The sequence below is a fragment of the Phocoena phocoena genome, chromosome 11 (assembly GCF_963924675.1).
Source record: "Phocoena phocoena chromosome 11, mPhoPho1.1, whole genome shotgun sequence".
NCBI classification, from domain to species: domain Eukaryota; kingdom Metazoa; phylum Chordata; class Mammalia; order Artiodactyla; family Phocoenidae; genus Phocoena; species Phocoena phocoena.
The window spans coordinates 96599352-96624604 of record NC_089229.1 but is presented as its reverse complement, the minus strand read 5'-3'; the positions used below and the strand labels follow the sequence as shown (position 1 = coordinate 96624604).

Here is a 25253-nt window from a genome sequence, read left to right as displayed (position 1 = left end):
AATCCCTGTTGCTTTTCTAAAGCCCTTTATACCCATCCTGACGGTGAGTGCAGGGCATGGGGAAGAGGTCCATGATCTAAGGATGTTGGAGTTCCCTGCCTCTGTCTTCCACTTCTTTGACCAAGAGCCCTGTGCTCAAGTTAGCATGGACAGTAAGGATGGAAGGAGGTCTATACACAGAGAACTTTCTGGTAACCCCTCGGAGGTTTGCCTTACGACCTTCCACAAGTAGACACTTACAGGTCCCGGCCTATAAAACAAACTTACTTCAAGGCCAAATCTTGTATATGAGAACCTTTGAGTCTCTAGATGGGTCTGGTTGCTTTTGTTTCTGTTTTGAGGGGGATAAGAAAAACATGCCAAGACTCACCAGAGCACAGCTTGTGGAAGAAGGAATTGCCCAGGGCAACCATGGTGGGGAGGTCTTCGATCCGCTGGAGCTGCACCACGTTGGAGCTGGCCCCTGGGCCCGCCAAGATCCTCAGCTGGGCCAAGTCATACCCGTCTCCAATCCCAATGGGGAACACCGCCACTCCTAGGGTTACAGAGGAGCAAGAAAGGGTCTGTGTCAGCCTTTGGCCAGGTGGGCTCAAAATGCGCTGGCCTGAAGCTACACCCAGCGTGTGCACAGAGCCTCATGTTTTCCAAACTGGCCACTCACACCGACCCTGTGAGGAGGGCATTCAGTCAATCAACAAACGTTAGTGAGGTCCTGCTCTGTGTCAGGTACTATTCTAAGCAGTGAGGATACTGTAAACCAAGCAGATCAAGTCCTGACCTCATGGAGCTTACACTGGGGAGAGACAGACAACACACACACAAGTAAGTAAATATCTAGTATTTCAGACCTGGATAAGTGCTTAGGAAAAAACAAGATGGGGTAAGGAGGATAAGAGTTACTAGGGTAGGGGTGAGGGTTATTGTTTCATACAGGATGGTTGGAGGTGTGTGCGGTGAAAAGATGAAGGACAGAAGGAGCCAAGAGGACATCCTGAGCACACAGACAGTGCGTGCAAAGGCCCTGGGGCAGAAAATGGGCTGCATAGTCCAGGGAGGCCGGAGCAGAGAAAGCAGGAGAGGGACACAGATCATGCAGTGCTTCAGAGGCCACGGGAAGGACTGAACATGTTCTCTGAATGAAATGGGAGCCAGCCGAGACTTGAGAGCAGAGGAGTGACATGGGTAAGCTGACTTCAATGTTTAAAGGGTCACTGCAGCTGCTCTGCTGATTATGAACTTCGGGGGCAAGGACAGAAGCTCGTAGAAAGCTGTTCCAGGTAGAAAGCTATTACAGTAATCCAGGTGAGAGATGATGGGGGCTTGAACTAGGAGACAGTGGTGGACGTGGTGGGCAGGTGATATGGCGTGGTGGCATTCTCAGTGTATTTTGAAGACGGAACTATAGTTTGTGGATGGACTGGATGGATGTATGAGAGAAACAGAGGAATTAAGGACACTGAGGCTTTTGACCTGAGCAACTGGAAGGATGGAACTGCCATTTTTCTAAGATGGGAAAGACGGTAAGAAGAGGAGATTTGGATGTGAGGGTCAGTAATTCAGTTTATGCTGACTTGCCTGTTAGAACATCTAGGTGGAGATGTTCTAATTCCTAATCCAGACTGGAGATAGGAATTCTTAAGTCAATCGTGCATAAATGTATCTAGACGAATGACACAGAATGAGACCACCCAGGAGGTGAGTGTAAGAAGAGAAGAGAAAATGTCAGTCACAGGGCTTAGACCGGGGTATGTGCGTCTACAGGTGAGAAACAGGCTTTGAATGGTTCAGTGATGTGCCCTGGATCATGTCTGTTTCCTCCAGACCACAGCTGCTTCCTTTCTCAATGAAAGTGTTTCTTTGGATTCTTGATACTAAAGGAGAAAAGTCTCCATCATAAAATTACCCCAATTAGTTCTCCAGAAAGTTCTAGGTATTTGCAGTTTGCTTAAGATTAGAGCTGATTTTCTGCTAGCAGCTTTTCACCTTTTCTAAGCTGATTGTATCACCCCAACGTACATCCTTTCAGGGTCCTTTCCCCTAAAACAATAGGTTTCATCAATAGGTCACATTCATTCATTTAACAAACGTTAAACGGCCACCTACTTTGTGCACCATGCACAGACGATACAAAAATAAGCAAGATTTTGCCCATGCCTTCAAAGAATCCCTAGTTTGTGCAAGAAACAGATATATAACATAAAAACAATGTGGTTTGCGCATTTTGAGTAGTTCCAATGGTACAGAAAAGGGAGTGAATAACTCTCGGGAAGACATCAGAGGAAAGACAGAGCGGGGTGTTGAAAGATGAGCCATGCTCCAGGGGACACGGGAAGGTGTCACGTCATGTCATCCCACTCACCCAGCCCCCCGCCAGCACGACACTGCCTGCCCCGGCTCACGTGCTGTTGCTGTTCACAGCACAAGCTCTCATAAGGCACCGAGGCTCGGGCACACCTGCATCCGTCCCCTTCCTAAAGCAGCAGCCTTGGTCTCTTGTCCATCCTGCACCCCCAAGCCCCTTAGGCTGGTACTGGACAGGGGCTCAGAATACAGGAAGGTCTCCGATGGCTCTCAAAGCCCCAAAATGTATCACTCTAGCCTCAGAGTGGAGAGAGGCTAAGGACACCACAGGCGCGGGGGGTATGACCCAGCCCTGAACGCAGAGGGAATATTTGGAGAAGTTAAAAGTTACAGTCAAGGTCTTCCCTGGTGGTGCAGTGGTTAAGAATCCGCCAGCCAATGCAGGGGACACGGGTTCGATCCCTGGTCCGGGAAGATCCCACATGCCGCAGAACAACTAAGCCCGTGCGCCACAACTACTGAGCCTGCACTCTAGAGCCCTCGAGCCACAACTACTGAGCCCGCGTGTCACAACTACTGAAGCCCACGCGCCTAGAGCCCGTGCTCTGCAACAAGAAAAGCCACCACAGTGAGAAGCCCGAGCACTGCAACGAAGAGTAGCCCCCGCTCGCCGCAACTAGAGAAAGCCCGTGCGCAGCAACGAAGACCCAACGCGGCCATAAACAAATAAGTAAATAAATAAAATACATTTATAAAAGTAAAGTTACAGTTGAAAGCATGCAGACACATGAAGGATAAACACACATTTATTACTGCTTGGTTTCCAAATAACACAGGGATTGGGCAATTTCCCGCTGCTTGAAACCAGGCCCCATGTGGGTATTAAGTATTCAAAATCAGCCAGGACGTCGCAAAGTAACCACCGCCCACTCTTAACAGTTTGCGGGTAGCAGTTTGCAGGCGCAGGACTGCACCCCCGACACTTACGGTTGGATCTGGCGGCAGCGGCGGCCGCATCCACTGAGTCCGTGGAAGTGCCCATGACCAGGATGACCACCGCCTTCGAGGCTTCAGGCCTGGCACCGTGGACTTGGGATGTGACATAGCGCACCGCAAAGCCCAACGCGTTCCCTGGAAGAGAGAACGGGCCACACAGTCAGTCCTGATGCGGGGAAGGTGGGTGTGAGGCCGGCTGAGCATCCTGCCTCCAGGGGGAGCCTTAGGTCATCGAAACGAGTAACTCAGAGACTCAGAGAGTCTCACACACAGGTGAGATCGATCGGGAGGAGCACCTTGGCCCTTGGTTTACAGGGAAGAAAACTAAGGCCAAGGAGCCAAGGGGCCGGCCGGGGTTAACCGGTCACTTATACCAAGAACTGGGGCCAGACGCGGCCCCTGCACCCCAGCCCGCCAGCGCGTTACCGATTTGGCTGGGGCCTCCCTCCTGCTGCATGTGGTCCACGAGGCTCAGTAAGTGGGTTTTCTCCAGGGGCACGGTCCACGGCACGTCGATGGTGGTGATACTTCCGTACTGGAGCACCGACACCTGGGTGAGCTGAGGGCCTGACAGGAGAGGAAGCACAGAAGTCACACTTTGAATCAGGAAGAGCCCCTGAAAGCGCCCCTTCGGGCGCCTCACTCACCTATATTGGCTCTTGACATGAAAGCCTTGGCAAAACTCTTCATTTCGTCAAAGTAAGAAGCTGGAAAGCTGGAGGAGCCGTCCAGGAGGAGGACCACATCCAGGGGCTGGCTGCAGTCTGCAAGGAGAGCAGAGGGGAGCAACCAGGGCTGTGGGGGACTGGCACCGGGCCCCTGCAGCAGACACACACTCAATGGGTGTGCAGGGCGCTGCCGACCACGTGGCGCCACAAAGGGGAGCCGTGTCCCCCAGTTCTGCACCTCGGCAGCTGGTGCCAGGCAGCAGGGAAGGGGGCCGTGAGTCCCCGGGTTTGGAGGCACTGGGGAGACTCCAACTCTACCCAAAGGCAGTTTAAATGCTACAGATGGAAGCAAGAGGCATCCTCCCCTCCATTTCGGGGGCTGCAACTCTTCTAGAACTGAGTGAAATACTGGAGCAGAAAACAGGCAGATGACAAGAGGAAACAGAGCAGCGCATCCCTGGAAGGTGGGCTTGTGTGTCCTCAGGTCTCACGGGGCACACAAGGATCTAGAAGGTGAACCGATTAAAAATGCCTAAAGCTCATGTTAACGTTTGGGAACAGGGTCACGATCGCAGTGAGGAAACAAACTCTGGCCCAAACACTGTTCTGAGATTTGATGATGCCATTACTGAACTAGCACGAGAATTTAGATAAATCTGTGGCTCTGATGAAAACAAAGACAAAGAAACAAAGGCACGGATAGCGAGTATGGGGATCAAGAGACCGTAAAAGAAGGCTAGTGATTCCGGGGCGTCCCAACCACACCAAGTCAAGATGTTAAAGAGCTAGGAAGTGATGCGTCGTTAGTATCAGTTAAGAGGTAATAATCACAGCAGTGGAGTTAAGTCATTTTTGAGCACTTGCCCAGTACTGGGTACTGCTCTAAGCGTTTTTCAAGTGCTAGTGTTACCAGCATTTCACAGGTGAGGAGACTGACGGACACAGAGGTATTTGCCCAAAATTACCCCAAAATTATTACCAAAATAATTGCAAAAATTACCCAGCTCATAGGTGCCAGAGGTGAGATTCAAACTAAGGCAGCCCGGCTCCAGAATCTACTGGACTTCCTGGCCTTGCCCCGAAGAATGTCAGGTGCTGAGAAAAATTTTATCCACCCAGTGTGGTAAACAAAAGCTGATAGTCACCATATTTAACAGGTTACCTCCAAGGCAGGGAGTGGAATTGGGTGGGGATGAGGCTATATGGTAAAGCAGGACTTTTTTTTTTTTTACTTCATATCCTGGTTTTGCTTACATCTTAATAAGCTTGCATTACCTTTGCATTTTCAAACTCAGATAATAAGAAAAGATCCTTCCCCCCAAACAAAGACCACAGGTGCGCCTCCCTGCCCGGGAGGTGAGGAAACGCAGACACTCTGAAGGCAGGGGTCTGGCCGAAGGCACAGAGCAGGGAAGCCAGATCTGAACCTGAGAATCGCGTCTCCACCAAGGCCGCCCCCAGTGCCCCCAAGTCCTCGCCCCCATGCAAGGCGCCCGCATACCTGAGACGGGGGCGGGGGTGGGGAGATGCGGCCCCTCTCTGGAGCAGCACCTCTGCAGCACCAGGTCAGGAGCCTCTCGGGGGAGCGTCTCGAAGTCCTTGATGAAGATGGGGGCCTGGGGCCAGCCGATCTTCTCCAGCTCCGGCACGTCCACGCGAGGCCCCACTCCGATGGGCACCACCTGGATGTCTCCGGGCATCCGCCTGATCTCATCTGAGGCCGGGCTCCCCGTGACCATGTAGACCAGGTTGGGCGCCTGCCCCCGGTCCCCCTGGCTGGCCGAGAAGCTGTGCTCCGACAGGTACTGCAGGGCCAGCCCGGTGTTGGTCCGGTTGCCACCCCGGTAGCGGATCTCCCGCAGCCGCCGCAGGACGTCCTCCTTGGACTGCGCCTCCCTGAAGGAGTGTTCCACGGTCACCACGTACGAGTACTGCAGCACCGTGACGTGGACACCGTCCCGGCCCACGTCCATCTGCCGGATCACCTCCTCCAAGAACTCTGTGCTCCTGTTGAAGCTGGCCTCGCCCACGCTGTCCGACCCTTCCAGGAGGAACGCCACATCCAGGACCACGGAGCTCCTCCTGGGTGCCAGCGTCACGGCGACCTGGGCCGTGAGCGGCCGCTGCGTGGGGGCAGGCGCTTCAGGGGCGAGGTCACAGAGGTAGCTGATGATCTCATCCCTCCGCTGTTCCAGCTCGTCCACGCCGCTGAGCACAAAGGCCTTGTTCTCAGGGGCCTGCTTCTCGATGAGGCGGATCTGCCTCAGGCTGGCGTGGGGCCCGATGCCCACGGGGACCATGACGACCTTCTTCTTCTTCAGGCCCTGGACGTAGCGGACCAAGTTCCGGGCCAGCCTGGGGGGCTCCTGGCTGGCCGTGAGCAGCAGGGCCACGCGGGAGGCCTCAGGCCGGTCCACCTTGCTGAAAATCTGGAAGAGCGTGTACTTCAAGACCTCGCTGGTGGAGGCCACCTCGCTGCCCGCGTACTTCACCTGCCCGGCGATGCGCCGCAGCTCCGACGGCCGCTTCCGGTCCTGCAGTGCGATGTAGGCGTGGGAGCCATCATGGTACTCCACCACGGCCACGCGGATGTGCTTCTGGGAGATGCGCAGACGCTCCATCACGCCCACCACGAACGCCTTCAGCGTCTCGAAGTCGGCCTCAGACAGCTTGGAGGAGCCGTCCAGCAGGAAGACCAGGTCCAGGAGTTTGCTGCAGAAGAAGTCGTGCAGGGGCGGCTCTGGCGTGTCCTCCACGTACGGGGTGGTGAGGTCAACCGGGCCTTCTGTGGGGGGCACCACCAGGCCTCCCGGTTCCCTGCAGGCTTCACAGGTGAGGCTGACACCATCACAGTGACTGCAAGAGGGGAGAGACCGAAATGGTTCAGGAAGAACCTCTGGGCACTTCCCAGCCCACTGAACCCGAGCCCCCAAGGAACACTCCCCACTCGAGAGAGACACCATGTTTAACATAGTCCCCAAGCAGTCCCCCGACACACACACACACACACACACACACACACACTTCCCTTGAGTTTTGATCCCCTTGAAAACCAAAGATTTCACCCACCCTAGGACCTGAAAAAGAATCTTTCTTCTTTCTTAGCAATCCACACAGCCATTCAAAGTTGGTTTATTTTCAACCTATGTCTCTAGCAACATAAATATTTAATTATAATTCAAGCCTTCTCCCAAATATCTCCAAAGACAAACACTGCTTTAAAATGTTGAGGCTGACCAGGCCTTATAAATGTTCTATCAAAGATAAATGCTTTTCAGTATTTATTACAACAGAACTTAAGCTGCATGAGTTCTGTACTACGTTAACATGTCGGGCCCTAAGGGAGAGAGGAAAACTGGAGTAAAATCACTTCAGAGAGATGGATAAAGATTCAAAATACCAGCTTGATCCGGTAGAATAAAGCATTGGGAGTGGTATACGGGGGTCTCCAAGATGTCAGACAGAGAGCGACAGTGACTCACTCATTCTTCCTTGCAATGGACCCACCGTTTACCCCCATCATGTGCCAGGGTCTAGCTATGCTCCACACCCAGCCCCAAGCCCCACACACAAATTCTCACCCCGCCAGGCCAAATTTCCAATCCCCTGGGCATTTCTCTCTTTCACCAGCGTCCTGGAAAGTGGCAGGCTCTGCCAGACCACAGGAGAAATCAAGCTGCCTGTGACGGAGACCCACACAGGCTAGAACCTTCTCCTTCAACCCCGGTGGGAGCCCGGGGGCAGTGACCCGTGACTCCCAGTTACAAGAGCCGCATCCTGGGACCTTGGCCATGGCCCGAGGTGTCTGTGCCCCACTGCAGAGTCAGGGGCTCCACCTCTCTTCCTGCCCTGCATCCCCATCTCCAGTAAAAAAGAAATCTGACTTCCATAGATGCCTGTCCCCGGACTAGATGCCACCTCCAAGGATAAGAAGAGACCACGTCCTTCCTTCAGCAAGAAGAGGTAGAAAACCTAAATCTCTTGAGAGATATTTCCTGGAAAAGAAATATAGCCTGTCCTCAAAGACAGAGAAGCAAAGTAAGTAAGAACAGGACATTCTTCCCCAAACCGACACTTCTGGGCAGGCCCCCAGGTTAGACAGTAAGACCCATCACTTCGGACAACCAGGGGGACTGTTTTACCAAATCTGGCAGCGCTCAGGGTCCCCAGGGTTCAAGGTGATTTTCTTCCCGGGCGCTAAGCGCCGGCCGGCCGCCTCGCACACAGGGCAGTCTTCAGGGTTGACGCAGGTCTGCAAAAGCTCATCTAAGATTTTCCCTGCATGAGAAGCCTCTTGTTAGGAGCCAAAGTTCCCACCTTTCCCACAAGGAAGACTCTCCTTGTACTAGAAGGCCTGTCCCAGCTCTGCCTGCCTCCCCCAAGGGTCCCCTCACAGCTTAGGGAGCATCCTTCTTTCTGAAAAATTAGGAGGGGGTGTTCCTTCCCCCACCTCGCCTCCTCCAAACCCCAGGACAAAGCAAATCTTATCTCCAAGGGTCTTTTTGCTCCTCCACTGAAGGAGATATCTGATAACTCTAGATCTGTGCTATCCAATACTGTAGCCAGTAACCACATGTGGCTGGCTACGTTTAAATCTCAATTAAGTAACATTCCATAAAATTGAACATTCAATTCCCCAGACACATGAGCCATATTTGAATAGAACTTTCCCAGCACTGCGGAAAGGTCTACCAGAAAGCGCTGCTCTAGATGATACGCCCATAAATAGACCCCAGAAGCATTGCATGGGAGCTCAGCTTGACAAAAACCACAGTTGGCCTGGCTTTGGTGGAAGGACACGGAAACACGACCTAGGGTAGTGGGGCTGGGGACAGGGCGCCACCAGGCGAGGCTGAGAAGAAGCAGTGCAGGGAGCCAGCTTTCCTGAGGATCATCCCAGCCCCGCACCCCTTCCCCGCGGGGGCCAGGGCCTCACCCGGAGGGCAGTGTGCGTGACAGCCCTCCGCACACTGCACGGGGCAGGCCAGCGGCTCAGGGTGCTGGCACGTGACGGGACAGGCAGGAGCACAGCTGTTGTAGCGCCACTCACACTGGTACCCGCTGTCCCGCAGGTTCCGTTCCTCGCAGCTCTGGGCTGTGCAGACCCCAAAACAGGCAGGACCATTATTAAAGCACCGGGCAACCCTGGGCAACCCCAGACAGACGGCCCCAAGGAGGGGATGAGGCTACTGGGGAACTACGGAGTCGCCCACGTGAGAGGCGTCTAGGCTTTGAGAGCCCCTGAGCCAGAAGCATGGTGGTTCTGAATCCATTTTCCTTATAAAAATGATCAGCCACTTACATGCAGGAAGGAAGACGCAACATAATGTCTGAGCTTCTTGACCACAATGGCAAATGTGATCGTGTCTAATCACAGACACTCTGACCACCTCCTTCTCTTCGTCACTGCTCCCTCTTCTCCATTTCCTTGAATCTCTCTCCCCATTGCTCTCTCCCCGTCGCTGTCTCCAGTCCCACGCCTCCTCATGCCCATGCATGCCTTAACCCCCTTCAGCCTCGGCCATCACCCCCGCATGGGTCTCTGTCTTCTCCCCCACCAAGGTGCCCTTCCTCACCCCCCAAGGTCTAAACGCGCGAGGGGGGAGGGGCGTGTCTGGGACCACGAGGGACAGCAGGACTCACGACACAACGTGGCCGTCCTCCAGGCCACCACCTCGCCGTGCCGGGCACACACGTGGGCGTAGGCAGCGATGGTGTCGCAGAAGCAGGCACAGTCCCTGACGGACTCGCAGGAACAGGTGTCGTAGATGCAAACATCCAGGTATGGCTCGGGGTCCACCTGCAAGGGAGACGCAGGTGGCCTGGGCTGCATTTGGGGACTCTGGCTCTTGGTCTGGGCATGAATGTTCCAGTGGTCAGAGGAGGGACAGGGGCTCCAGGCAGAAGGAAAGATGTGAGGCAATGGTCCCAAGGAGGAAATGGGTAAAAAGGCAGAAATCCTACGTTCTTATGTGGAGTCCAGCAAGAAAAGGGGAAAAAAGAAACCCTGCCAGCCTCTCCTAGAAGAGATATGCCTGAGAATTTTTCAAAAGAACATTCCTTTCTGTCCATCTGTCCACGTACCTGCTCAGCCATCCATACGTCCCCATAAGCCACTCCCACCCTCTTGGGTGTCTGCGTGTTTTACATAAACACCACACACACACACACACACACACACACACACACACACACACACTCTTTCCTGGCCTCCACTCAGCAAAGAGACTGAGGAAACACATCAGGACCACTCGTGCTGTCTCGCTGAGATGCTACAGGCTAGCGTGCTGGACCGCAGCTGGCCCAGTGCTCCTGGACTCCGGCCCTAAGTCTCCCCGGAGGGGAAGCCCACCGTTGGTCCGTGCTCAGTCTCAGGAGCCACTCTCACCTTCGGCTGCCCCAGACGTGCCCCCCACACCCACCTTGTTCAGGGCAGTTGTGGTGAGAATGAATTTGGACGTTAAGCCGGTCACTGTGCCCAATAGCCCCGGTTTCCCTGACCCTCTCACTGTCTCCGCCCTTCCAGCTCAGGTGCCTCAGGTCTCCACCAAACCAGGGCATCCTAAGTATCCTTCGGGTCCTGAGGGATTAAAAATCACTGGATGGACAGAAAGAGCTGAGACACAGGCGTTCAACCAGTCACTCCCACGAGGGGGGTGCCACGGAGCAGCATGTGTGTGTACGTGGCTGTGTGTGTGTGTGTGTGTGTGTGTACATATACATATACACACATGTACCCACACATACACAGGTGTGCGTATACACATTCATACAGAGATAGAGAGAAAATTGCATCGAAACTTGTTTGGGGAATTCCTTGTCACCTTGTGAGATAAAGACACAAAAAGAACCTGCTGTAGAGCACAGGGGACTGTACTCAATAGTGTGTAATGGCCTATATGGGAACAGAATCTAAAAAAAAACAGTGGATATATGTCTATGTATAACTGATTCACTTTGCTGTACAGCAGAAACTAACACAACATTGTAAATCAACTATATTCCAATAAAAAATTTTTTAAAATAAAATAAAATAGAAAACCCACAAGGACCTACTGTGTAGCACAGGGAACTCTGCTCAATACTCTGTAATAACCTAAATGGGAAAAGAATTTGAAAAAGAATAGACACATGTATATGTATGAGTGAATCACTTTGCTGTACATCTAAAACACAGCATTGTTAATCAACTACGTTCCAATATAAAATAAAAATTAAACAACAACAAAAGACACAGAAAGAAGCCATAGAGTGCAGGCTGAAAATCTTGCTTCAAGACCAGAAAGGAGTTTCCGTGAGACAAGACCTGGGAACGGGGGCAGCGGCGCGATGCCCGGGGCCAGAGGCACGGTGGGCATGGGAGAAGGAAGCTCCCGCTCTGATGTCGGAGACAAGATAATCTGTGGGCGACAAACCCTAAGACTGAGGCTGGAAGAGCAGCAGCATTGGATGCCCAGAGAACCATGCAGAAAAATGATCTGCCGGGCACTGCTCTCCTCATACACCCTGTTCTTTCTGTTCCCCAGCCTGAAGCCAAGAGAGGCGAGCAGCTGCAGACGATTTCTGAGGCTCCTGGAAGCATCCACAGCTAGAAGCGCCTGCCCGCGGGGGCCCCGCCGCCCTCACCAGCCTGTTGCACTCCCGGAAGATGTCGCTGGTGAGGACGCTGCAGGAGGAATCCACCATCGTCTGCTTCAGGACGTTGTTGTGGCAGGTGGCAGGGGATGGGTCCAGTGGCACCTGGGGAACCGGGCAGGAGTACACAGATGGACCCGGAAGAGTCAACCCGGAAGGGCTCCAAGAGGCCCCCTCCCCAAGCTCTGCCCCCGCCAACAGGCCATAGCACCCACCGCCCACGGTCCGCACTGCGACCCCGACCTACTTTCTGGGTGTCGGCGCACCGCGGGCTCACTTTCCAGGAATTCCCGAAGTCCACGGGGTCTTCCTCCACTTGGAGGCTACTGCTGGTGAGGTCGTTGTTCTGAATGCCGTCAAAGTTCCCACACAGGCCACACACCTGCTCCTGGGGGACCAGTTGGGAGCATAAGCTTTGCAAACCTCAGAGCGAACTGAGTCAGGAAAGCGAGGGTTCCAGGCAGCATGGGAGGCAGGCTCGCCTGAGGAAGAGGAAGGTGGGAGGGGACAGGGAGGGAGACCAGGGTGACCAGCAAAGTCTTGACCTTGCCAAGGCCTTTGCCCGGCGTCCACAATGACCTCATGTTAAGGTTAAGGAAACCAAGGTCATTCACAAAGAGAGGCAGCCCGCCCATGTCCCTTGGATGGCCAACTAGGCCTCCAGGGCCCTGGTGTCTGCAGTATAAACCATCAGCTGCCCCAGTAAGGGTCTGAGCAGAAGAGGCGCTGGTCCAGCATCACACCGATGAGAGTGTGAGAAGTCTGAGGGGGGAACGTTCTAGTCCTACTCGACCGTGGACAGGTGAGTCCCTTCCCTAAACAACTGCAGCCTGTTCGGAGCAGGCTGGCCAGCACTAAACACCCCCAGGGCTGACATAATATCTTCCTCAATTCCACGTTCACCTATCATGGGCTGCAGGACACAAGTCCCGACCGACTAACGAATGAACGGGTGGAAACCATCACATAAGAACCCTGGACAAAACCGGAGCTATTTGGCCTGGAAAAGAAAAGATGCCATGCTCTTAGAACAAATTTGGAGCCCTGCCTCGGGACAAAGAGATGTGACTTATTCTATTTTGCTGGGAAACATGGACAAAAGGACAGAGACGTTTACATGGCCCAACAGCCCCCATGGCACGGCCCCTGCCCCGTCCCTGCCCTTGTTAACTACCAGTCACCCCAAGCCCCCCCTCTCCAGCCACCCTGGCCTCCGTGTCCGAACACAAACACCGTCCACCTTAGGGCTCTGGCACCTGCTACTCCATCTGCCTGAATTCTCGAGTCAGGATATTTACGTGGCTCCTTCCCTCCCTTCCACAAAGACTCCACTCACACCCTTTGAGACAGGTCTCATCAGACCAACCAATCTAACACACACAAGATCCCCACTAGAATATGATCTCCACCAGGGCTGCTGTGGACAAAACCATGGCGCCCGCAAAGACATCCACGTTCTCATCCCCGGAAGCGGGAATATGTTACCACATGTGGCAAAAGGAACTTTGCAGGTGTGGTTGCGTTAAGGGTCCTGAGACGGGAAGACTGCCCTGGATCATCTAGGTGGGCTCAGTGCAATCACGGGGTCTTATAAGGAGCACAGAAGTCAGAGTGAGAAGTGTGATGTGACAGAGAGAAGCAGAGAGAGTGGAAGACGCTATGCTGTTGGCTTTGACGATGGAGGATGGGACCACAGCCAAGAGATGTGGGCAGCCCCAGAAGCTAGGAAAGGCAAGAAGACAGATTTTCCCCTAAAGCCACCAGAAGGAATGCAGCCCTGCCGACCGATTGTATACTTTTGACCTCCAGAACCAGAAGATAATCTATTTGTGTTGCTTTTCTAAGCCACTAAGTCTGTGGTAATTTATTATAGCAGCAATAGGAAACTAATACGAAGTTAAGATACATATATAACTATATACATATGTATATATATTTATATATAGTTCTTTCCCTGCTGTGTCCACAGTGCCTAGAACAGTTGCTGGGAAGGTCTGTCCTGCCACCAGGGCAGACAGAGCACTTGTCACATTCATGCCCGTCAGAGAAAATGAAGTCCCAGCAAACCATCGGAACCTGGACGGATACCGCAAGCCGCTTTCCCCAAAGCAGGTGCTGAGCAGTTTCCCTGCAAGCATCGGCCGATGCTGGCCTGTGGCCCCGTGGGAGGGTGCACCCGGAATGCTCTGCAGAGTTATGATAACATCATGCATGACTGTCTGCCTCTTGAGGTTAAGAAACCTTGAGAATAGCTCTTGCCCGATCTTTTCTTTCCTTTCTTTGTGGATATAAACTGCTTGCCTAGCAAGGCCACTCAAGGGACTGTTTGCAGGGTCCGGGAACCCTCCCTCCTTCCCAGAAAGAGCCTGTCTCGGGAACAGCCAAGGTGAACGCTAACCCTTGAGTCTTATTTGCAGCAGGAGGGAGGCTGGACTAGGTGACCACCCACCCTCCCCCAAGACGGTGGGCGGGGGCCGCGGACTGCTGCCCGGGAAGCTGAAGATGCAACCGGACAGGATGAGGGGGAAGCGGAGAAGGGCCACCCACCTGGTAAGTCTGCTTCAGGAACACAGAGATACCCAGGTGGCGGTCCCAGACCACGGAGAGGGCCTTGCCCAGCAGCACGGTGATGTACAGGCCGGACTCCACCACCTCAAAGTAAGTCTCATCCTTCATGGACCTCTTCACGCTCACCTGAGGGAGGACGCAGTGTGAGACCAGGACAGTGATGGTCGGGTGTAAGGCCCAGCTCCACCCACCCCACGGCCCTCCAGAGCCGCTGGTCATTTGCCCCGTTCGGCCAGAGCTGCGTCCATCTTGCCTACCTCTCTCCAAGAATCCTAGGATGAAGAGGTGGCGGCAAAAACATAATTACGAGATTAAAAATACGATGAAACCTGCTGGCAGAAGATCACCTATCACGTCATGAAAAGAATTTTTTGGACACTTGACCATTAAATACACATGGTCCCCTAAAGATGTTTTTAATGTGGTGATGGTTTTAAGCACCTCTAGGCAACTGATTTAAGATGGACCTAGAGACTGCCATACAGAGTGAAGTAAGTCAGAAAGAGAAAAACAAATACCATATGCTAACGCATGTATATGGAATCTAGAAAAATGGTACTGATGAACCTAGGGGCAGGGCAGGAATAAAGATGCAGACGTAGAGAATGGACTTGAGGACACGGGGAGGGGGAAGGGTAAGCTGGGATGAAGTGAGAGAGCGGCATGGACATATAGACACTACCAGATGTAAAATAGCTAGCTAGTGGGAAGCAGCCACATAGCACAGGGAGATCAGCTCGGTGCTTTGTGACCACCTAGAGGGGTGGGATAGGGAGGGTGGGAGGGAGGGAGACGCAAGAGGGAAGGGATATGAGGATGTATGTATACATATAGCTGATTCACTTTGTTATACAGCAGCAATCATTGTAAAGCAATTATACTCCAAAAAAGATGTTAAAAATATAAATTAAATAAAATAAAATCCCTTATTGGCTTATTAAAAAATAAATCCACCCCTTTATTAAAACGAGCACTAGATTCTCCCCTTTCCTCCCATCTCCCACTCAAGTTGCCGTCAGCAGGAGTCACAGCTGAACAGGGAGACAGGGAAGCTCGGTGCTGGAAGCAGGAATCCCAGACTTCAGCCCCCAAAGGACCTGAGCCCTTGACTCGGCTGACTCGCTGCCGGTGCCGAGCCCTCCCTGCCCGTTTCACGGTACTTGGCTGACCATATAACCCATAAGACTGAGGCTGACGCTAAGAACTTGTCACCCCTTCACCAAGGTCCTCTCCCTGGGGACACACCACAGGCAGAGCCTCCCACTCTATGTCACCACTGTCATCTGTCCTAAGTAGAACTGTCCCTGAAATGGACACGGCTGACCCAAGTCAACAGGTCCTGCTTGCTCCACAGCTATCTTCTCTAAGGGAGGAGAATTCACCTCCCACCCCCTGGTATCAGCGGGGGATCTTCCTGGACCGGGGCACAAACCCGTGTTCCCTGCATCAGCAGGCGGACTCTCAACCACCGTGCCACCAGGGAAGCCCAGTGGTGGGTATTTGCCAGAAGGTAGGATGCGGGCTGAGGCCACAGAACAAAATGAAGATATGGGGAAGGGGTGAGCCCAGATCCAGGTCTCCCAGGTACCGATGTGGCCAGACCAGCACAGCTGTGCTCCAGGGACCCCTGCCACTTCAGACGCAGGTTCCTGGGCCTCACCCAGACCTGAGCCAGGACCTCAGGGTGGACCTGAAGGTTGGTGTCTTAAACAAGGTCTCCTGGGTGGTTCTCAGGTAGACCTCTGAGAGCCACTCTGTGAGCTCTTAGCACACAGGGCCTGAGTCTGTGCACTTTGAGCTCTTTAGCAAAGATTTTATCTAAAGAGAACCGAAAAACATAAAAGAAGGTAAAAATCCCCCCAAACACCATCATCTCCCAAAATATATATTTATATATGCGTGTGTATATATAACATATTGGATGTATAATAAGTGTGTATATACTTGTATATATACTATATATGTGTATATATGTATGCACATGTGTGTATATATTTTTGTGAATATATGTATACAAGTATGTATATGTGTGTATACATTAGTATATAATATATAATGTGGGTATATAATATATACTATATATGTGTGTATATGCGTGTATATATTTGTATATATAATATATGTAAATGGGATATATCTGTATATTATGTATACATGTGTATATTTGTATGCATAGTATACGTGCATATATGTGTATATACATTTGTATATATAATACATATAACTGTGGGTATATATGTGTGTATATTTGTATGTATAATATATGTGTACGTGTGTACATTCATATATAATACATAAAACTGTGGGTATATAATACATATGCATTTGTGTGTATACTTGTATGCATAATATATGTGTATATGTGTATACATTTGTATATATAATACATATAAATGTGGGATCTAATATATATGTATATTGTGTACTGTGTATAACGTATTTGCACTTATAATGTATGTGTACATATGTGTTCATACATTTGTATACATTATATTTATATATATGGCGGTATATAATATATATGTATATATGTGCATATACATTTGTATATATAATATATATATGTGGGCTATAATATATATGTATATATGTGTATGATATATTTGTATATATAATATACGTGTATGTGTGTATATTTGTATATATAATATGTATAACTGTGGGCATATAACATATATGTATATGTGTGTATGCATAGTATACTCGTGTGTGTGTGTATATTTGTATATATAGTGTGTATATAATGCATATGTATATATGTGTGTGTATATACGTATTCCTATATGAAAGTCCTCCCACCCTCCCATCTCCCGTCGCCTCCGGAGGTCAGCCCTGGCTCTCCCAACACTGGTGTAGATACGGTTACACACCCTTCTCCACATGTGTGTCTGCACTTCCTTCCACTAAAATGGATCGTGTAATCTGTCACCACCTGCCACCCGCCACCCTCACAGGACGAGGCGAGGTCAGAGGATACAGCGCTGCCTCATCTCTCCACTGGCTGCACAACGTTCCATCCACACACGTTCTGGACGGACACTCGGCATGTGCTCTTCATCAGCCGACGGAGGGGCGTGAGGGTGGAGGGACGAGCCCACACTCACCTCCCCATCAAACAGCTCAATCTCGCCTCCTTCCACCAGGATGGTGACGCGCCTCCTGCATTTCAGGGAGGGATAGCCGCACCCCTCGTTCCCCACCAGGATCCGGAAGGTCCCAGGGTTACTGCCACAGTAATCCTGGGGAAAAACAGGTGTCAGGATAGAAACACTATCCCTGCTACTCCTCCCCAGATCAGCAGACTGGCATCCCATCACCTCAGGCCTTTGAAGGATGTGTTACAGGAGGTTGCCATGTCCACGTGTGTGTGAGAGAGACAGACAGACAGAGACGGAGGACACTCACAGGTGTGTCATCCTCAGCCATCACCTATGAACCAGGTGCCTACAGCCAGGTGGGGGGGGGGTGGTGAGGGGTGGGAGGGAGAGAAGGAGGGACACAAGGAGAGGGAACGTGGACCCATCAGCCTACAGCTCCCCCTGAGCCTGTTAGTCCAGCCTCAGCCGGGGAACTAGCACAGTCCAGCCACGTGGCACTTGGCAGCTCTAAGTTCTGGTGGAGTCCCTCTGGACTGCTGGCCCAGAACTGTAACCAAAGACTGCCGGACCCAGCAACACCAGCTGAGCTACCGTCCCTAGCAGGGAACAGAGGGTATGGGAGCACTGGTCCTCGCTGGGGAATTGCATAGAAAGGAAGCAAAAGCGGACACGTTTCTGGCAAATATCTCCCATGGTGGCTATTGCTGTGATGTGATGGGAAAAAAAAACACCCAGCACAGAAAAGCTAGGGGTGGGCCTTGTTTCTGCCACTTACTGGATAATATTGAGTAAGTCACTTACCTCTCTGACCCTCATACACACACACATACACATACACACACACACACAGAGGCACACGTACAGAGACACACATTCATATACACACAAAGACACACACACATACATACCACACACAAACACATATATATAACACACACACATGCACACACATACAAAGACACATACACTCACACACACACATACATACATTCCACACACACGATGTGCCCCTCTGTAAGATGCAATCCGCCAACTTGATGGGATTGGTAGGTTAAACGGGTTTGTCTTAGGTTAATGGGATTGTGAAAGTTAAAAGAGAGAACGAAGGTACAAGTGCTTTGTCACCAGCTGAGATTTTTCTGAAGGAGAAAGAGTTAAGTCCTGATAACACCTCCCAAAGGAGGAAGGGAGGAAAGGGAGGGGGGCCCCAGACAAAGTATCAGAGGGGACAACGGCACTGGCGGTGGGGCAGGAAAAGCAGCCCCACGAGGGGCACGACTCGGAGGGACTCCAACTGGCTCCTAGGCAGGAAGAGCTGGGGCGGTAGGTCTGACCGGCCCCTCTCGCTGCACTGAAATGTCGTGTTTTCTGGGTGCCCAGATCTGAACCTGGCTGGGGAGTGGAGCCCCAGAGCTGGTATCACCCCATCTTCTGCTACCAAGGCTGGGAAGCAGACAGATAACAGAAAGACGGGCTTCCATAGACGATGTGTGGGAAAGCCCTAGAGGGTTCCTGGGTGTGGGTAAAAGCATTTCGTGGGGTGCACACCCGTCTCCCCAGCGCGCCGCCCACCTCTCTGGGGCCAGCCTGGGGCGCGGGCCAGAGGCAGGGGGCTCGCTCCCCGCGCGCTGGGCAGGCGTCATGCTTGGTGCCCCTGTCCTCGTTGCCGGACTCCCGGGCCCTGCAGCTCTGTCTCTGGGGCTGAGGCCCCCTCGGGTCTGCGGTCCTCCCTCCAGCCCACACGGAGCCCCTCCCCTGACGCCCCCGAGAGCAGAGACGGAGAGACCACAGTCGTTTAAGCTGTGCAGAGCCCAGCCGCCTGGAGGACAAAGCGCTCGGCCCTCCTTGCTCACCCACGTCGGTGTCAACCAGCGAGAGAAACTTGCAGGAACCCGTGGGCTGGAAAGGGGGCCGAGCAGCCCTCACGCAGCAGCTAGGATTCCCCCAGGCCGCTCCTCGGCCTGCCGGGCAGCGGGACCTTCTGTACCCACAGTCCCTCACCGCCCCCCCCATTCTAAGCTGCATGAGGTTAGAAATGAAAATGGTGGAAAATGCGATGGAATGGAATGGGGACTTCCCCGGCGGTCCAGCGGTTAGGACCCTGCGCTCTCACTGCCGAGGGCCCGGTTCAATCCCTGGTTGGGGAACTAAGATCCCATAAGCCTCGAGGTGCGGCAAAAAAAAAAAAAAAAAAGAGAGAGAGAGAATAGAACAGAATAAAATAGAATAGAATCACAGGGCGGGAACCAAACTCCAGGGGTCATTTCAACCTTCCCTGAGTGGGCTGCTCACTGCCCAAGGATGCTGGCAGGAAGGGTGCTGGGGCTGAAATCCAGCCCAGGCTCCACTCCCCACTGGTCCCCTGACTGAGGCTGTGTCTGCAGAAGGAAAGGGAGCCTTCCTCTCGTTGCATTGTGCTGGGACTGGGGCGGATGGGAGCCTGCCCCACACCAAGGCCAGTCAACGGATGAGCTTCTGCCCCGTCCTGGGAGGTGCGCAGGTGAGCTGGAGGGACACAGCAGTCACTCGAGTCTCGAGGTCCTGCCTCTCCAGGAGCTGGAAAATCACTCCCGTAGAAACCAGCCCCCAGTGCTGTTTCCACCAACAGAATGGTGGCATCCGGTCTGGGAGCACACTCACCCCCGAGCCCTGCTCTCACCTGTGCCAGGACGTACTGGCACTCCCCGGGAAACAGGTACTTGAGCCCGTCAAAGGTGAGGTAGTGAGCCAGGCCCAGGGTGGAGCAGGTGGCATCGCACACGTGGTCCGTGCAGTTCCACTTCCGGTCCCGACAGACACTGGGAACAAGATGGGGGGGTGAGGGCGGGGCCTTCGGGCGTCGGTTCAGCAAGGACGCCACCCACCCTCCAGGAGGCCGCAGGAAGCGTCGGGAGGGTGGTCTGCAGCCTGTGGATCGGACCTCACAGGGCCCCGCGGTCATGAACCCACACATTTTTAGAGCACGGGGCCCAGGAGGAGAGGGAAGCCATGCTGCCCCCCACCCCCGTCACGAGGCAAAGAAGGGCCCTGGTTGGCTGAGGTGACCCAGGGACACTCTGTCACCACCTGCTCCGGACGTGCCAAAGCCCAGTCTCCCAGGACATCACCTGGGAGGGGCCACAGGGTCTCTACAGAAAAGACACTGAGGCCGATAGCCCCTCTGAGGCTAAGGGGACACACGTCCAGAATGGCAGGAAAATTCTGAGCTGGGGAAACAGTGACCAGCTGTGAGCTTCTGCCAGGAGAGGGTGGGCAGCAATGTGTGTAAACCCACAGCGACTTGCCGGCTGCCCTATGGCCCCATCCCTCCACCCAGTAACAGAGCCAACATCAGGAAGCCCGACAGGGGCGGCAGCGGTGGAAAGCTCAGACCTCAGGCCACAGACACTAAGCCCCTTACTGCCTGTCCCCGTGGCCCTTCCCTAAAGCTGTGCACTGCCCCAAAGAAAGGGACGGTGAGTGAGCAGAGCCTGGGGTTGTGTGAACGACGGTCTCTTTCCAGGCAAGCACACTCACAATATGGCTGGGGGAGAGGACAAGGCCAGAGAAGGACCCCCGATCCCGTGCCCTGGGATAGCTTGGTCACGCATGCAGTGATGGATATGGCCCTTATCTTCCCCAGGAAACACTGCTGTCCAGAAAGTGTCCCCGTGGGGTGAGTACACGGGATGATAAAGTCTCCCATTTGACAGATGGAGAAACAGAGGCACAGAGAAAAGGAAAGAAGCAGCCACGTTACCATGGGTGGGAGGGGAGCAAGTACCAGAGCAACACCCCACCCCCCGTCCCCAGCATCGCTGGAACCCTTCCCGGCCTCACCAAGTATTGCAGTCCACCTTCACCGTCTCTCCGGGGGTGTACTCTCTGCCCTGGTGGAAGCAGGGACACCTTTCCAGGGCCACACACCTGTTGTCCTGCCGGACCTAAGGGAAAGCGATCCAGAAGTCTTGGGGCCGCAACGAGTGATCCAACAGCCGCGGCCAGAGGCGGCCCAGGGAGCCCACGCCCAGTCTGGGGCTGGAATCCCGGCTCTTGTCTACACTGTTCCCCCTGGCTCAGCTGAAGACACTCTGAGCCCCTCCGCCCTCATACACTGCAGGGGCAGGAGCCCTGGGACCTGGTGGAGACTCTGATAACACATGTCAGAAGCCCTTGAGACGTGCATCTCCTTAGACCCAGTAATTCCTCCAGAGGACTTCTCCAAAGGTAATAGAGTTATAGGCAAAAACTAATGTACAATTATTTATCATTCCAAAATAAAAATGGAAGCAACTAAGTGTTCAACAATAGGAACGTGATTAAACCCATTAAGGAACCTCCAGGTGATGGTGTCCTGTGGAGCGCATTAAAGTCTGAAAAGTTTTGAGAACTACTTATGCTGTTAATTTCTAAAACTGTATACACATATGGTCCCAATGATTAATATATATATGCATATATTTCAAAAACAAAATAGTCTTGAAGGAAATATATAAGTTGCCTCCAAAGGGCTTGGGAAGTGTAGAAGTTGCCTCTGGTGGGCTAGGATAAGGGAACCTTATTTTCTTTTTTGGTTTTAAATTTTTTTTCTGAATGTTCTTCATTGAGCATCTACTATGTTCTATAGCTGAAGAAAATGGATAATGTATTTAATAAAATGAATTAATTAGTGAACAATGCACTTAATGCCCTAGAGGTGAAAGTTGAATAGTGGCCACAGGCAGGGATGGACCAGAACCAGAGGCTGGGGGTTTTCAAGCCCCACGAGCACCCTTGTCACCCCGTCCCCTGACGGTCCAACACACCCTCACAGGGCCTGCCCTTCTTCCCCACCCCCCCACCAGTGAAGGAGTAACTATGTGACAAGTTATACTCCTCAGGGGTGCCGGGGCCAGGAGGAAAAGAACGAAGACCCGCTGGCCCCAGTGACCTTAGGGAGAGCTGGCCAAACCCACTCTGATCCCACACGTAGATCTGCTTCTGTCCCAACCCTAGGAGGCAGCCCTGGACGCCGGCTCTGCGTGACCCTGGGTGAAGGGACCACGGCACTCTGGTTCCAGAGCCACCCGAGGGGTGAGAAGCTGCTGGTCTGGGTGCCTTAGCATCTGTGCGATCCCGTCACTCTGCAGACAAGCCTGGGTTCCCTGGGCCTATAGCCAGACAAAGCCCTGGGACAGAGCGGTCTTGGGCTGAACAAAGACTAAATTTATGTGTGTGCATGTGTATATGTGTGCATGCATGTGTTTGTGTGAGTTTGCATGTGTATGTGTGGGTGCATGCGCGTGTGTGTGTGTGTGTGTGTTGGAAGGGGTGGAAAGAAGAACCTCCACGACTCAGCCACCAGCTTCATGCAGCCTCTGGAGTGTTCCTGAGTCCCCGAGGCCTAAGGGAAGGGGCAGCATGGGAGCTAGAGTGAGGAAGATGCTGGGGGACCACGCTCTAGGTGGCTCGTACCTCCGGGGGCCACAATGTCCTTGGCAGACATCCAGCTTAGGCACCCAGGAAGGAGGATGGCAGCCCAGTGGGAACAGGGAAGATGGGAAACGTCCCTCCACCCCAGTCTTCAAAAGCCTTGCAATCAGGCTTCACCCCCACATCCCCCAAGCTTGTCATCTTTGATGTAAGTCCCAGACCCGCCACCTCGTGGCTATTCTGGGAATGACCATGGCCTCCCTGTGGACCCCCGACCTGCTCGCCAGCCCGGGCTCCTGCAGTTAATGGAGACCAACCAGACAACGAGCCTCGTTATGGGAAACATTATGTGAGGCGAAACGATGCAGGATGGATTCCAGAAAGTGGCCCTGCTCATCTCCCCTGAGCGGAAGCAAGCTGCGGGGAGGGCTCCCATGCCTCTCGGTCTGCGTGCCGGACGTTTTTACCTCTCTCCAGGGTGGTCAACCCACTGACAAAAAGTCCTGCACTCCCAGGGCCCAGGTAACCCCTCGCCTGGGCCAGGGGTGAGTCCCAGGGAGCCCGGCCCTCCTCCAAGGGACAGAAAACTCAAATCCCAGTTTGGACATGAAATAATACTGTCACCCCCCTCCCAGCTCTCACTGACAAACCACATGGCTCCTCTCTGCCCTGCTTATTTTAGTGAAAGGAGATGACTAATTGATGGATTATGGTATTAAAAGAGGACCTTGGTATCAAATGAGGACAGGGGCATGGGTTTAGACCTAGGTCAGAGGTGGAGGAAGCAAAGTGGAGCCTTAAAGGGAGAGGAGAGGTTTCTCAGCAGGAGGCTCCCAACTTGGAACAGAAGATCAAATATCACCAGCCTAGCCAAAAGCACCCAGAGTCCTAAAGCGCTAAAGAATCCACAGAGATAGAAAGATAAAGACACAAGCAGGAGACGGACGGGATGGAGATGAGAACAGGTCCACGTGTAGGGTGGGCCAGTACAGCAGCCCCGAAGTGAATTTCGTGCAAGTCACTTACTTAAACTTCATGTTTGAAAAGAAGAGAACCATTCCTGCCTAGTCTTTTTCCCTTTAGGTCACCAGAAGGATAATAAGATAAAGTTGACGAAAGTTGACGCATGTCCTTCAAGGACTGCAGAAGAAAACAGGCAGAAATAGCTGTCGCCGTTGTTCATCAGCTCATGCCACCTTGAGTAAGAAAGGCTCGTGCTGAGAACACAGTCCTGGGTCTTGATCAGCAAGAAAAATTATGAAGTAGAAAAAAATTGGCATTGTTGCTCTTCTCTGAAAAGGCCCCATCTTCACCCCGCCATACTGACCCACTCTCCAGAATCTTTTACTGCCTTCCAGCTGTCCTCTGTTCTCCCCGCCAATACTTCCAGCTCAATGCAGCTGCCTTCAACTAGATGTTTGCTAGAGGAAAGAATCTGATGAAATAACTCATGCTAAAGTGTGAATGACTTCCTATGAGGATTTATAAGGGAAGCTTTTTTAAAGTTGTTTTTGATTAACCAAACTAAATTCATACCTATTATATTTCAGTAAACCTGATTAGGTGGCAAATCATAGGAAGTGCAGGAGATATCTTTGAGACAGGGGGGCTTTCTTGGGCCTTTTAGAATTACGTCTCGTAGGATTTACAGTGTGCACATGAGAGGCCCTCTCTGGATGGGCCCCTGAGCCCAAGCCCTACCTTTCAAAAAGCAGCGCCAACCAAAGGGGAAAGGGGGGGAAGGATAAATTGGGAGATTGACATATACACACTACTATATATAAAATAGATAACTAGTAAGAACCTGCTGTACAGCACAGGGAACTCTATTCAATGTAATGACCTCTATGGGAATAGAATCTAAAAAAGAGTGGATATATGTATAACTGATTCGCTTTGCTGTACACCTGAAACTAACACAACATTGTAAATCAACTAGACTCCAATAAAAATTAATTTAAAAAACACACACACACACACACAAAAAACCAAATAGCAGTGCCAAAGGCTTTTCGGTCTTCATAGTGGGCCAGTGAGAAAACTGGGCCTCAAAGGACCAGGGAAATGAACACACATCTCAGCTGCTGAGAGCTTTTCCAGTACCAGCAGAACTGGGTACCAGTTTGGAAAATGTGACCGTAAGTGAGCATCTCCCAGACAGGGGTACTACACTGGGAGTCAGGAGGCCTGGATTTCCACTACACAGTTATGTAGCCTTGAATGGTTCTGTGTCCTTTCTCTCCTCGGTCTCCTTCTGTGTCCTCGGGGCGGGGTGAGTTGTTGAAAGCGTGAGTCTTTAGGGCTCCTGGCTCTGCCTGGAGACAACTACAGCCCCGACTGGGACGGAGTGAGCCGGGCGGTGGGTTGTGCTTTGCTGCCACCTCGTGGTGGAAGCAGGTAATAGTCTAATTTAAAGGCAGGAAGTGCATTCAAGGATTTTTTAACCGTAGAAAAATACTTGGGAAATTTTCTAGTGCAACCCCTTCATTTTATTGATCTAGTGGGTCTTACATGTGGATCCTGAGGTCCAAAAAATTGCTCCCCAGTGTGCACTAACTTTCTATAGCATCTCTGTCCATAATATGGTTCATGCTTT

General features: G+C 52.4%; 1 protein-coding gene across 1 annotated transcript in view; it reads right to left on the bottom strand.

Moving 5' to 3' along the window:
* VWF (von Willebrand factor) overlaps positions 1 to 25253 on the bottom strand; it is a 133454-nt gene that overhangs the window by 40369 nt on the left and 67832 nt on the right. The window contains exons 19-32 of the mRNA XM_065888271.1: positions 21086 to 21189; positions 19926 to 20064; positions 17273 to 17407; positions 14148 to 14294; positions 11848 to 11988; positions 11592 to 11705; positions 9609 to 9765; positions 8902 to 9060; positions 8108 to 8243; positions 5467 to 6821; positions 3945 to 4061; positions 3724 to 3864; positions 3289 to 3432; positions 371 to 535 (exon numbers count right to left, since the gene is read on the bottom strand). Of these exons, the coding sequence (XP_065744343.1) occupies positions 371 to 535; positions 3289 to 3432; positions 3724 to 3864; positions 3945 to 4061; positions 5467 to 6821; positions 8108 to 8243; positions 8902 to 9060; positions 9609 to 9765; positions 11592 to 11705; positions 11848 to 11988; positions 14148 to 14294; positions 17273 to 17407; positions 19926 to 20064; positions 21086 to 21189 (3154 nt within the window). The remainder of the gene's footprint in view (positions 1 to 370; positions 536 to 3288; positions 3433 to 3723; positions 3865 to 3944; positions 4062 to 5466; positions 6822 to 8107; positions 8244 to 8901; positions 9061 to 9608; positions 9766 to 11591; positions 11706 to 11847; positions 11989 to 14147; positions 14295 to 17272; positions 17408 to 19925; positions 20065 to 21085; positions 21190 to 25253) is intronic.